Source organism: Equus caballus, chromosome 19 (assembly GCF_041296265.1).
Source record: "Equus caballus isolate H_3958 breed thoroughbred chromosome 19, TB-T2T, whole genome shotgun sequence".
NCBI classification, from domain to species: Eukaryota; Metazoa; Chordata; class Mammalia; order Perissodactyla; family Equidae; genus Equus; species Equus caballus.
Window position 1 is genome coordinate 25,658,198 of NC_091702.1, and position 15,184 is coordinate 25,673,381.

Sequence of the window (15,184 nt, forward strand, 5' to 3'; positions counted from 1 at the left end):
CTGCTTAATACGAGATTTAATTGTTGATATATTTCCTTATTTGTTATGACAGTCAGCAGTGATTAGTCCTAAGTTCTCAATTACAGTTAAAAACAAAAACAGTGACCTTCAAGGCTGAACTATAAAATACTGTTTCTCCCTACTGCAAAGAGTTTAAATATGAAGGTCTCTGAAACCCAATTGCATTTTCAATCGTGTAATTTCTACCCCTTGACAACCGGCCATCTTGTTTATTTATTACACTAGTTTACGGTAGCAGCAGACCGTTCTCCACCATTCTCACAACCACGAGAAAGGATAATTTATCAGTGAATAATTTGTTTCAGTTGATTTATTGGATAGTTCTTGAAAGCTCATTTTGACTGAGTGACCTTGGCTATTAATATTTGGTCAAGGCCAAACACATAATAGTTGGAGAATGAATATTTGTATGTGGTGCATGGAGATATAGTATAAAGAGTGACGGATAAGATAACTGATACACTTCAGATGTACTTGTGACATAAAAATATGTCAAACATGCACATATAAGGCAATGGTACTAGTTTGTGGGGACAGAGAGAGGCGTCAAGAATAAATAAAGTACCACCACATCCTTGAACCTGGAAACAGACTAACCAGTAAGGGCTTAATAACCTTACTAAGTTTACTGTTTTTCACTTTACCCACTTTTTAATGTATAAAACAGCACTTCAAAATAATTAACAACTATCTAATTTTGATGCTTTTTGTTTAATAGCTGCTATTTTTCTTTGTCAGAATTCTGGATTTTAATTATTTAGCATTATTATAAAAGCTAAAAATGACCAAATGAAGTAAAAGTCATTTTCATTTGATCTGGCCATGTACACATTTATTTAGTGCAAGCCAGACTCAGCAGGAAACGTAATTTCGAGCTGTGTGGCTTGTTGCCACCTCCTGATTGTTTCATTAAATGTAAAATGGTTGTTGGCAGCATTTCCTCCTGTTCTTTCAAAAACTGACAATGCTGATTTGATCTGACTTTTTTCCTTCTTCATTAGCTCTGATAATTCATTAGCATCAATCACTTCATTTTAGAAGGAGGGATAGTGTTTCAAGGTGATGATGCCACTGAGGCAAGTACTCTGTGTTCTGTTAGATTTGTAGTTTCATGTTTTCAAAAGTCACTTTACTTCTTTCCTACAATCACAAGTGATTGAGACTCATCTAATGTCTTTTTTTCTTTCTGAGTAATATAAGATGAATTTCCCAATTGGCAAGATTAAGTATGTTCTGTATAAATTGCATGATTTTAGTCCTCAGTCCATCTGCCTCCAATCTTGGTTTTAATTACCACCAATTCCAACTTTGGACTGGCCTAAAGACAATAAAAGATGGGTACACTAGGTGTCTAGCCCCGTGCCCTCCCTAAGAAATCCAAAGCCATCCATCTAAAATCCAAACAATTCCAGAAAAGATTTTGTTCCTGTGGGAATTCTGAGTAATGCTAGATTTCTAATGATTTGATTTGAACTGGCATTTCTGGAACTGACCTTTTTGTGCAACAAGGACTTAAACTCAAAAGCATTCTCTGAGAAGTATTTTACTTTGCTTGCTCAAATCGACAGAGAAATTCAATAAGAGATTGACCGTCCATGGGCTACAAATTCCTAAAAATATGTTTAGTATCAATCCCCATTATATTTTTGTATGGATTCTTACTACATAGCCATATTAAAGATTGTATTTCATTTATTGATATCCCACACCTAGTTCAAAAAGGGATTTGAGACAGCTGGATCTGCACCAAAATCTGATTGTCTCCGTATTGTCAGTTTTTGTCTCCTGAAACAAGTTTTTCTTTCCACCCGTTTCTCTTTGAACTCATATTTTTATTGCATAATATCCCTTTATTATTATCCTAAGTGCATTGTCCCTTTCTTATTCCTCAGAATTATACTTTCTTTTCTTTTATCTCCTGTCTGACAATTTGTTGCTATTCATACAGTTTCCCTTTGAGATCATCATTTCCTTGCCTACTCTGAGTACTTCATCCAAATTCCTTTAAAGCTTTCTTTCCAGTACCTCCATTCTATATGTGTCACTACCTTGGTTGAAATGTTAGTGACTTCTTATTCTTCCTACTCTCCCATCCCAGTAATGGTCTATTGTATTGTGAATTATTTTCCTTAAGTGTATTTTTAAGATAAAGCCCTATGCTCATGGCAGAATAGTACTACAATTTATTATTCTATGACTGTTGCCTCACTGGCAGCACTTTTAAAGTTTGCTTGTTTTTTTTAAAGATATTTTTAATCTTGGTTTGTAATAGAGCATAAAATACCGTTGTCTTCCTGTTGATTAATTTTATTCAAACCTTTTTTTTTTTTCTTTTTCAGTTTCTTGGGTTAGCCAAAACATAATTAAACTCACATGTGTTATTAAACATACAACTTCAACTTTCTGTCTCAGGAGGAAAGGAATAAAAAATAAACCACACAGGAATTTAGTTCATTCAAGAAAACTTTTTCTTACTCTTCCAAAGCAGCCAATAACCACATCGTGTAGTTGCAAACATAACACAGCGTCTTTGGGCCATAAAAAGAGCTCCTGGTTTAATTTCTGCACCAGACAGACAGACACTGTTGGGAAACCCATTCTATGCAATATGTTGAAAGCCTTGCTAAATTTTCTTCTGCCGTGCCTACCTGGATCGTTGGATAATATTTAGAATATAAGATAATCTTTAGAATGTGTTGCCTAGTTTTTAAAAAGTGGCCAACCTGGTTGTTCTAAACATTCCACTTTCGCATCTTTGCAAAAAGGATTCCTATTGTATTCAGTTTAGACATAATTATCCACTGTCTTCCGGCATATTGCATTTTCAAATAATATCCTTTTATCTGTACATTGCAAAATCAATGTTAGATTATTTGAGTATCAACAGTGTACTAGCTCCCACACTTCTTTCTCTACCTGCATTTTTGTTTGTTTAACTTCTTTAAATAACCAGCTGAGATGATTCATTGTGATTCATACCAAAGAAGGCAGCATGCAGAACAGAAAATGTAGGATAATAAAGGACTGTTGTCTCCCCTGGCTGAAATCATATTGGCAATTTCTTTTCTTCTCTTTACTGGATGCCACAAGATATTTTTAAGATGACATTAAGTAACATACATTTTTCCCCCAAAATAATCTTCTGTTCTGCTCTTAACCACCGTGTTATGTGGAACATAAATCATACTTTTTCTTGTCACTATGAATCAGTGAAGTCTAAGCTGTGATTGTGCAATTGTTAGCACCTTTAAAACTGTGATAAGCTCATCCGCAGAAGAATAGGTTCTGTTGAAATACTATTAAAGTAAAAGGCTACATTTGTGTGATATAAAAATGTAGTTTTAGAATATGATCAGTACATTTCACTCATAATTTAAAGTGAAGTTGAGCGGGTCTTTAAAAATACAGCCACAAAATGGAACCGAAACATAGAAAAATGGAAATCAACAAAAATTTAAAACTTTTTGGAGTATGAAACTCTGAAGAGAGGCCACAATACTAGGTAGTAAAATCATTCTTTAAAATACGGTTACAAATCTGTCCAAGAGATTGTAGAACAAACTTAGTACACATGGATTTATGCCCAGCTGAAACTCACCAAGGTATGAAGTGCCTCAGGGCAAGAGGTAGTTTGTGCAGCTCCCAGATCCTGGCAGGTTGGAACGTGGAGATTTGGTGGGTGTAGTCAGCACTGTAGCTCCTGGTCTTACCCAGAAGTCTTGGAGACCTTGTGGAGAGGACATGTATGAAGTACCTTTGAACTTCCGATCTACTGTTGGAAGGCGTTTTAGGATCCTGTATCAAGGGTTCTCAGGAGGAACAAGTTTTCTGAGAAGCACCTTGGCATTTTAGGGGTTGCTCCACAAAGCCATGGGCATTGTGCTAAGTGCCTACCATTCATTGTGACATTTAACCCTACTCTACTCTAGGAGCTGAGCTGGGTATTGTTAAGACCAATCTAGAGATTAAGAAATTGAGCGTCAGAGGGGGTTTGTGTCTTTCTTATGTGTATGCATCTAAGTGGTAGGTTTAGGGCTTGAATGTGGCTCTGCCAGATTCCAAAGCCCCTGCCCCTTCCACTACACCATACTGCTTCCCGAACTGCCTTGAGCAGGGAACGCTGCAGGGTGATGACTGGCTCCAAGGCAGGAGTAAGGATATGTTTCCTTCAGTACGTTTTAGAGCCTCTCCTGAGTTAGTTTGCCTAGATCTCAATACCGATCTCAATACCCACTGACTAGGAATCCCTCTCTTCTTCTCTCCCTCCTCCTCAATTAATATTAATACTTTATATAATATCCAGCTCTGTCCTTTCTATAACAAGCTAGAAAAACAGGAAAGGTTTAAGTAAGAGGTAGATTCTTCCTCTAGAAGGCTCAGGACTGAAGGAAGAGAATGGAAGACTAGTCAGTATCGTTGTTCACAGATGGAACACCCAACCTTGACTTTTTTGAGGTAAAGTCCTAGAGCTTTCAAGAGTTCCATTTGAGATGCTTTTGATTTCAGGGCAATTCCATGTTTTGTCCTTCAAATTTTACTTCTTTCTTGGGATCTACTTAGAGTATTCTCATACACAATGAACTCTTCAGTCATCCTCATAAGCATTTATTTCATTTGATATTGGTTCTCTGTGGATTATTTCTAACTGGGAATTTATTAAGGGTTAGAGATTTAATCTTATATGGCTTTGCTTCTCTCCCAGTGCTTACAGAACAACACACAAAGTAGAACTCAATAAATATTTACTGAAAATATATTCATATTTTACTTTGAGATGAAGAAATAAAAAGTGCAAACTGTTTCTGTTTGAAATTTAGACATACATTTCAATTGTCTCTTGAATAATATCAAGACAATTTCACTAGGCAGTCTCAATTATTTTGTGTTATATTAAAGTAGATTTTTAATATTTCTCACAAATCAGTATGCTCTGCCATGCTATAAAAACTTATTAATGATAAACTTTCACCAGGAGCAAAGATGTAAAAGTATCGTTTTTAAAGGATGGCTGTTTAATTCCTTTACCCTTTATATTATCTTTCCTTATTCTTTGGAGATTTAAGATGCCAGTCCATGGAAAGAAAAAATAACGCCAGATTCATAGACACCACAAAATAGAATTTGGAATCTTTATTAAGTGTGTATGGGGAGAGTTGTGATTCAGTTGCAGGGGTGAAGGCACGAATTAGAGGAAGTGATAAGAAGTAACATTTCTTAGAATAAAATCAATAGTACAGTTGTTACATTATTTTCTTCGCACTTTTAAAAAATTAGTTGGTAGTAATTTGTATTTAGTTTGTGTATGCTGTTAACAGTAACTTGCATTTATAGAGTGATTTATATGCTTAGAAATTGAAATAACTATGTTCCCCCTTTTCCCCGAGGAAGCTGGAGGGCAGTAGCATTAAGTGATCTGTTCAAGACCACATTCATGGTAATGAGTAGACCAGGCTTTTGTCTGGGTTTGGATACCAAGTCCTTCATTTTTAGACTCATTGTACATATAACTTCAAGATCATTGTATTAACCGTCTCTGAGAGAAATCTCTAGCTCCCAGTTCGTTTTCTCAGGTCAAATGGACTTATTACTAAAACTGAATTGCTAAGAGCCTCAATTAGTCCACTGTTCTCTGACATTCACTGGGCCTTAAATGAAGTTTCTGTTGTCAGTTTTTATGGGTTATTGGTAAGCCATATTTTAATTCGATGTAGTTTAATTTAACTCATCATTGCCTTAAAACAGCCTCTTCTGTTTTTTTTTTCTTTTACTTTGCAACTATTATTGATTTTTAGCAGGAAGTTAAAGGAAATAACATCTGTTGATGCTCACCATGCACCAGACGTCTCCCTGAATAATTTTGTAGGTGTTATTTAATGTAATAATATATCTCAAATAAGACATTATCTTATAATTCAACATTCATTCAACAAAATTTTTAATAAATGACTACCATATATCAGGTATTAGGCTAGAATCTGGAGATATGAAGAGAGATAAAACATATTTGCTGAACTTCTAAGGTTCTTTTCAGTCAAGGAAAGGAGAGAGACAAGGCAGGTAAGGATAAAAATATTACAGATGCTGTGATGCTGTGATCAAATTCATAATTGATCAATAGTATGATTGATCACAATTGATCAATTAATCATAATATGACCAATACATAATTCACACATTCATGCACTAAATGATATAGCAAGCACAGTTTTAGGTGCTGGGGAAATAGTAGTGAACAAAGCAAACAAAATCTCTCTCCTCACAGAGCTGACATTCTCGTAGGGATCCTAAAGATGAGGAAGGAACAATCATTTGAGGTCATAAAAACTTGCATAGCAGAAGTGACATTACTTTCTGGATCTTACTTAAAGGGAAAACAAGCTCTAATTGGCATATAAATGGCTATTAGGAATCTTTGGAACATCAGTTATATATCAAAATGATTGCATGAACATTGAAAGTGAAGTTACTTTTCAATTTGTAACCTCACACCCTTGAAATAAAGCATAGGGTATGCTGTGGATAGCAGGTTTCCACTATCAGGGGCCTTTCCGGAACCAACCAGTTCCTAAAGCTGTCAATTCTCTACCATGTACCACCATGAAAGATAAATTCATTTAAAGCTAAATAAGGTAGAATGGTACCATTTGTCTCACTTGATTCAGGAGTAATGTCTTCAATTCTGTAGTGTATGTTAGATGAGAACAGATATCTCTTTCTTAAGTGGAAGAGTCTCAAGGATGTCGAACTTGTTTTTCCTGTTGTTCAGTCTTTCAATTCCAGTATAAACTAAACATGGCTTATCCATCTTATTCTTTCCTTGTGCGAAGATACTCCCTGTAAGTTCTCCATATATTAACTTCAGTGAGCCATCATATTCTAAGATAAATCATATCTTCATAAAATGGCATTATTATTATTATTATTATTATTATTTAGAGAGCTAGATTTTCACAATAAGCAAAAATATCTCCTCTCACACCTTGTTTTGTTGTGAAATCAAACAAGATCATTAAAGATGTGAAACGCACTTTGAAAACATCAGAATGCCAAAACCTGTGAATTCCTACAATAAATTTTATTCATTTTGGTAATTTCAGTGAATAGAGAGCTACAAAGAGAGCTGTCTCATAAAAACCACCTATCTCTACCTAATGTTCTTTTGTTATTGGATTTTTTTCTAAAAACACTTTATTGAAGCTACTTTGTTTATTCAGTAAACAATTATTGAGGGTCAGAACCAGGCTGAGCTCTAAAGAAATTGACATGTAAAATAGTTCCCATCATACGAAGGTGAGAGACAATAACTATCATTATATTGGAGGTGGGTAATTCTATGACAGACGTATTTTATACATCAGTTATAATTCTAACTTAATTTTCCTTTTCTTAGAATATCACCTATCTACAGTGCTTTTAAAACTTGAAAATGTTTGAAATAATCAGAGTAGAATGTTGAAATGGGGAGTTTTGGGCTCTACCCCTAGAGGGAGTCAGCAGATAGGGGAATCTGCATTTTTACAAAGACCAGGTGTCTGGGGAGCTGGTAACCCTTAGACTTCCCTTGGAGAAAGAGTCCCTTTGTGATTTTTCCTTTTTCCTCAAGTCTTTCCCAAGTAAAGGCCCCGTAGGGCCTCTTTTCATTCCTCAATCAGCTTATCTTAATGCCATGCTGTTAGGACTGCCAGCTTAGATTTACCAGATCCACGTTCATTCTATTACCTTGACTTGAAGTAATCCCTCATAGTGATATGCTGACCTTATTGGAGTCAGTTGTACCCAATCTCCTGAACATCACACAGCTAACTGTTCCTCACGCAAAGACTGACGTTAATGGTGGGATAGCTGGCAGGAGATGATGAGCAAATGCTCCTCTCAGGGTATGAGGAAAGAATGCTTTTTAAACAAGATATTAAATCATGTCAGCTGGGAACTTCCTAACTGTAGGGAAGTACTTTACAAGTATTCATCATTTAATGCTCATAACAAATCTATGAAGCAGCTGCTATTATTATGTTCATTTCACAGACGAGGACACTGAGGCTTGGTAGCTTGCCCCACATCACACAGCTACTAAGTGGTAGAGCGGGGATTTGAACTTATCTGGTCTGGCTCCAGGATCTGGTGACCATAATCGCTATACTAATGCTGCCTTTCTCTTAGTCTGAGGAATGTCCTGTGGTCCTTTTACTTCCACTATTCATATCAGAACGACTTCCAGTAAGTTAAACAAACAAGTAAAGAAACAATGACAAACATCTCAAAAGCAAAACAAAACAAGACAAACACTATATAGGATAGTTTTCAGTGTATTTTCAAATTAAAGAGGTATTTCAACTTCAAGTTCAGGAAATTTCTAGCAAAGAAAAAAGCAGCCCAATAGACTCATAAGAAGATATAGTAACACATCTCACATTCTCAGAAGAGAAAATGATAACTCCTTTCACAATTTTGTTCCCCAGAAATATAGCTTACTCCATCATGAGCATCAGTTTTTGATTAAGAAAGATCAGGTTCTGATTTTGGCCTGTTGTTTACTTGCTTGATACCTATGGCAATTTGCTTACCTTAATTGATTCTCAGCTTCGATGAAATAGACGTGATAATACATAGTTTGGTGAATATTAAATGAGATACTAAAGTAAAGTGCTCAAGACAATGCCTGAAACATAGCCGACTCTCAACAATCAGTACCTATTTCCTGGTATTAGTAGTAGTAGTAGTAATTGTTAGTAATAGTATTAACAGTAGTAGCAATAAATTTAATACTCAGTTGAATATAATATATTTAGACAGGATACTTTTGGCAGAATGAATACATTATAAAAGTTGAATTGATGTCGAATCTTCTTTTTTGACATGATGATTATAAAATGTTTATTTTGCTCCTTTGAGAATGTCTCTTCTAAGATGGGCTCATTTCTTTTCACCAGGTGATCAGCTCAACCCTCATCAGCTGCTGGCCTTGGCCTCGCGCCTGCGGGAGAGTGCGCAAGTCTTTCAGTCAGATGAGATGCGTCCTGCTAATGATCCCAAGGAGAGAGCGCCCATCCGTGTCCGAATGCTGAATGACATTCTCCAAGACATGGAGAAAAGCTTCCTGGTGCAGCAGGTGCCACCAGGTTTTTATAGGTAGGATATCTGTCTCAAACTTTATATTTTTATGCCCCTCAGTTAAATTTTAGCGTTTAAGTTTCAGAACATGTACTTTCTGTGAGCATATCACTATTTTTAAAAGCGTAAAGCAGCTATTATATCCAGAATTGGAGGACAATTTCCCTCCCTGAAAGAAAAGTTCAAGTGCATAAATACAGAATGAAGGAAACTTGATTTAGCAGTGTCATATAGAAAATGACTGATAATTTTTTTTTGACCTTAAGGTCAAATGAGTCAAACATGATAAGGCTACTAAAAAAAACCAAATGGAATTATAAGTTGAATTGAAGAAACAGGCTTTCTTGAATGGATCAAGAGATAAGCCCATGCTACCCTGTCCTAGTAAGACCAAATCTTGAGCATTGTGTTTAATTCTAGAAACTATATTTTAAGAGGAAGTTAACTAAGTTTAATATTCAGGGGAAAGTGGGATTTAGATGGATCTTGAAATAACCAGTGGATCAGAGATATTTGGTTAGAGTGTCACAATAGAATGATTTCTAAAAACACTTTAACCATTTTTTTCTTCTTAAAGGAGATGCTTTTTTTTAATGTATGATTTTTTGTGTATGGTTTTCTTTGGTGAGGAAGAGTGGCCCTGAGCTATCATCTGTTGCCAATCTTCCTGCTTTTTTTTCTTTTTCTCCAAAGCCCCGGTCCATAGTTGTATAACCGAGTTGTAGGTCATTCTAGTTCTTCTATGTGGGATGCCACCACAGCATGGCTTGATGAGCAGTGTGTAGGTCCGTGCCCAGAATCTGAACCGGTGAATCTCCAGCTGCCAAAGTGGAGTTTGCAAACTTAAACACTCAGCCATGGGGCCAGCCTCACAATATTTTAATAAAACAATTTCATGTGGAAGGGAGATTCAATTTAGGCTCTTAGAGGATGAGATGAGTACAACATAGTTTTGTTTTTGAGGTTCCTGATATAGTAGAAATTAAACAGAGGGAAAATGGAGTTTAAAAAATTATAACCTAATTTAAATGCTTTTATTTAACTGATACTTCTAAAAGACACAAAATATAAATGTACACATCTTTCTGTGTAATAGATGATATATAATGTGTGTATGTGTACAAGAATTTAATATATGTATGCATGTGTATATTCTCTGTGTGTATATACATGTATGTTAGAATCTATTTTTTGTATATATATGTGTGGCTATATATTATATATATGTGTGTCTAGTCCAGGGTTTATTCCTGAGAAAAAGGCAGGAGTCAAAGAGGTGTTGGAGGAAGAGTGAGGCAGGAAGACTATTGGGCCCAGAACTCTTATGCATAAAAGGCCTCAAATTTAGGCTGTTACACAACATCAATTTATGTGTGTGTGTATATATATACACACAAATATATATTTATGTGTATGTATTAAGGCTTGTATTCCTGTATATATGAATAGGAATACAAGTCTTAATTGTGTATGAGAAAGAAGTTTCCAGTCTTGTTCTTAAAAGGCTAAATGTGATGCCTTTATACGGGGGTGAACTCACCTTCACTGCAGGTATTAAAAGGTAGGCTGAGTGGGCCTACGCACCTCAAAATGTGGACTCCATGAGGCTTAGGTGTCTTTCAGTACGAAAATTCTATGATCTGACACCTTACTTGATCTCTCTGCACCTTAATTTCTACACCTTTAAAATGAGATTATAGAATGAGGCCCTTTTAAAATAAGAGCCTTTTCTACTTCTGATATTTGTTGATTTTCCTTTATGATTTTAAGCTCAAATTCACATTTAAAATCCTTATTTTAAGTAATTTCTTCTAACACTATGACTCTGTATCATAAGACTTTAGAAAACGTTCATTTATTTCGAAAGATCCTTTTAAGGCACTTTGTATGCTCTATGTATTCTTGTAAGCACCAGAGACATAGCAGATGCCTCAAGTTAAAAACGTCTGCCCTGATGAGGTTCTATTCTAGTGGTGGGGATGGGGAAACAGAATGAACAAGATAATTACTTAAAGTAGAGTGTATGGTAGATGTAATAATTGCTAAAGAGAAAAATAACACCACGTTATTAAATTCAGGATTATTAAAAAGTCTTAATCAGAGTAGCTAAATTATATTTTCAGAAAATAAAAATTTCCTTCACTTTTAATTGATGAAAATTTAAAAATTAATAAAAATCCTACGTTGAGAATATGGTTTTGCACATTGTTATGTAGTAAACTCTTTCCCCATTTGCCTTTCTTAGCACTTGTACCAGGTATAGAAGACCCCTCTATGGTCTGAGTTATCTATCCAGTGAACTTTTTATTGCCTCTCCAATAATATTTATGGACTCAACTTATTTTATATGAATTTTGAGTATGAAAGTAAATATATGTCTTTCCCTGAGTCAATAATAATTAAGCAAGTGATTTTTTTTTCCTGTTATTAATGATTACAGCATACCTTGTATTCCGGTGTACAAGCCTCAAAATGTTATGATAATGTTTTAACTCATAAAGCAACCTTTAGGGTTGAAAGCTTATGGTTCAATATTTTGACATTATTTTAAACTATTAGTATAGTTATTTGAGGAATATATGTATGTCATTCTTCTCCTTGGCTCTCTTATTTCACATAGAAGCCAACAGTGCAAATAGATTGAATAGCTTCATTTTGATTTATCTGACTGACCTTTATCCCAAGATTATGAATGGTTGCATCATTTCTGGAATATATAACAAATCATCCTACTTTACGTTTTTTCTTGGTTAAGAATTCATATTTCTAAATATTCTTGATGCAAAATTTCAAAACTGCAATAGAATTTTTACTCTCAATCCATGTAAACTCATCCCTTATGAGGCAGGACATGTTCAAAGTAAAAAGATGGTGCGACAAGACGATCTGCAGTTTAGGAAAATGAAAAAATTGATTACATATTTATAATGACAATTATATGGAGTAAAGGTAAAATTGTTAATTATGCCATACAAAAGAACATTTGATGAATGAGGTTCATTTTTTTTTTAACGTTAAACCTTTAGAGATGTTTTCCATATAAGAATCTCATTCTTCAATCCAATGGTGTTATGACAATTCTCATCAAATATACAAGGTGGAAGTCAAAAGTGATTTGCTTTTTAAGAAAGTTGTTGACAGAAGTTTACTGTATAACACTAAATATTGCATTTGAAACTTGGATCATTTCCCAAAAGATACTGCCTCAACAAGAGTCACTAAGCAGTGAATTACATCATTTTTGGAATATGTGAAAGAACTTTTCCCAAAATTTGGCATCAGAAGATTCAAGATTTTGAATCCTATAATGTTTCATCTAAAACTGACTGTTGAGGAGGTCTCAAGATGGTAGTGTGGAAAGATCCTCACCTCTTCCTATGAACACAATAAATCTACAGCTACATGTGAGACAATTTCTTCTCACAAAAGACCTGAAAACTAGCTGAAGAGCTCCTCCACAACAAAGGATAAAAGGGCCACGTGGAAACAGGTAGGAGAAACTGAGATATGATCCTGCCAAAAACCCACCCCTGGGGTGTGACAACTCCCAATCATGAGAAATATCGTAAATATGGTACTTCTCCCTGAGAAGGTGTCCCACATCAAGCACCCCAACTTTTGGGACCTACAGCAGAGAGATGAGCCCCCAAAAGATCTGGCTTTGAAAACCAACGGAGCTTACATCCAGAACCATAGGGCTACAGAGAATGGAGATTCCACTCTTAAGGAACTTATGCCCTGGGACCCAACACACAAGCAGCAGTTTGAAAAGTGTCTACAAGCAAAGGAGATTCACTTGCTAATCTTAAAGCATCTGCTGAAGGGGCAGAAGCCTGTTGGGACTCTCTCCACGGGAACAGTCCTGGTAGGTGCCATTTTTGTTCTATCACCCTACCTTGATAGTACCAGTGGTGGCAGGCACCATTTTTACACTCTTCCTCTAACCTGCTTGTGTCAGTGGGCATGGCCTGTCCCCACTGCCATCCTGTGCCACTGGTGAAGCCCACACAGAGCCAGCTGTGTGACAGCCCCACCCCCTCACCTATGCCACCACTAGCTGAGGTCCCACCACAGCCAATGGAAATGCACAGCCCACAAAGGGGGTGCCCTTGAGCATCTGGCTTTGGTGGCTAAGGGGAATTGCACTTCCAGGCCCCAGGACTCTGTAACAGTTGAAGAGACAATTCTCAGCAGGCTACCACCCCCTAGGTACTGTGCAAATAGCAGACTAAAATACACCCTCATCTTCCTTCTGAAAAGCCCTATTTACTTGTCCTGGTGCTCCAGAATGAAGAGCAGACTGTGAGTTTACCACACATCTAGTGACTGTGAAAGTTAGGCTGGGTGACATCACCTTTGTAATCTCCCTTGATCTCACTACAGTTTGCCAGTACCTCCCAAAAAGGAGCTCAGATACTCATCTGGAGCTGTGATTTTGGTGACAGTTGCTAAGGGGACACATCCAGATTGCCTAGTCTGGGGGCAAGCAGGGTCTGCGATTGTGATCCCACAGAATGGTATATATTTGCATACCTTGAAAGCTGTTGCCTGAGAGTTTAGTTTCCAAACAGCTTGAATCTAGGTGCTAACTGAGATCCCTCCCTCTGGAACACTTACAGGTCTTGACCCTCAACAACTGGGACCTATGAAAAAAAAAATTAGGCTGCTTAAACATCACAAAGTTTTGAGAGACAACTAAGAGTTAGTGCAAGGTCAAATGATTAAGTTCATTTCCTAAAAAGGGCCACTCCTTCCAGACTAGAAAAGATAGCTGTTTTGCCTAATACATAGAAACAAAACAGAGAGTTAAACAAAATGAGGAGGCAGAGGAATACGTTCCAAATAAAGCACAAGATAAAGAAGCAACAAAAAGATAGAAAATATAAGAAAGGTCCAAAGAGAAGTCACAGAGCTGAAGAATATAATAACTGGACTGAAAAATGTTTGAGGCATTCAACAGCAGAAGACGAAGCAGAAGAAAGAATCAGTGATCTGAAAGATACGATAGTGGAACTTAGAGCAGCAACAAGAAAAAAGAATTTAAAAAAAGTGAACATATCTTAAGGGACCAATGGGGCAATATTAAGCAGAATAATATTCACATTATAGGGATCCTCAAAGGAGAAGAGAGAGAGAAAGGGTCAGAAGACTTATTTGAAGAAATGATGGCCAAAAACTTCCCTAACCTGGACAAGGGAAAAGACATCTAGGTCCGGGAATTCCAGAGAGTTCCAAACAAGATGAACTCAAAGAGACCCACACCAAGACACATAATTAAACTGTCAAAAGTTAAAGAGAGACTATTAAAGATAGCAAGAGAAAAACAACTTGCTGCATACAAGGAAACTTCCATAAGACGATTAGCAGACTTCTCAGCAGAAACATTGCAGAACAGAAGGGAATGGGATGGTGCATTCAAAGCACTGAAAGAAAAAACTTCCAACTATGAACACTCTATCCATCAAGATCATCATTAAGGATTTAAAGAGAGCTAAAGAACTTCCAGAAAACAGAAACTAAAAGAGTTCATCATCACTAAACAAGTCTTACAAGAAATGTGAAAGAGACTTTAACCTAAAAAGAAAGGGCACTAATTGGTAACAAGAAAATATATGAAAGTAAAAATCTCGCTGGTGAAGGTAGGTATATAATAAAGGTAGTGGATTAATCACTTATAAAGCTACTATGAAGGTTAAAAAGACAAAAGTAATAAAACATCTGTAACTACATAATTAATTAAGGGATACACAAAATAAAAAGATATAAAAAGTGACATCAAAAACACAGAATGTGAGGTGGGATGAGTACAAATGCAGAGTTTTAAAACACACATTCAAACTTAACTTGCCATCAATTTAAAATAGATCATTATATATATAGGCTGTTATATGTGAACCCCATGATAACCACAAAGCAAAAATCTAGAGTAGATACACAAAAGATAATGAGAAAGGAATCCTAGCATATAAAAGTTGTCAAACCACAAAGGAAGAAACCAAGAGAAGAAGGAAAGAACAGAAAGAAACTATAAAACAGCCAGAAAATAATTTTT

The 15,184-nt window shown here is 36.0% G+C and overlaps 1 protein-coding gene across 11 annotated transcripts in view; it reads left to right on the top strand.

The window, feature by feature from the left end:
• Positions 1-15,184, top strand: part of NAALADL2 (N-acetylated alpha-linked acidic dipeptidase like 2) — a 1,279,597-nt gene that overhangs the window by 1,212,637 nt on the left and 51,776 nt on the right. For all 11 annotated transcript variants that reach the window (XM_070242641.1, XM_070242639.1, XM_070242642.1 and 8 more), the window contains one exon: positions 8,952-9,150. In XM_070242641.1, coding sequence (XP_070098742.1) covers positions 8,952-9,150 — 199 coding nt within the window. The remainder of the gene's footprint in view (positions 1-8,951; positions 9,151-15,184) is intronic.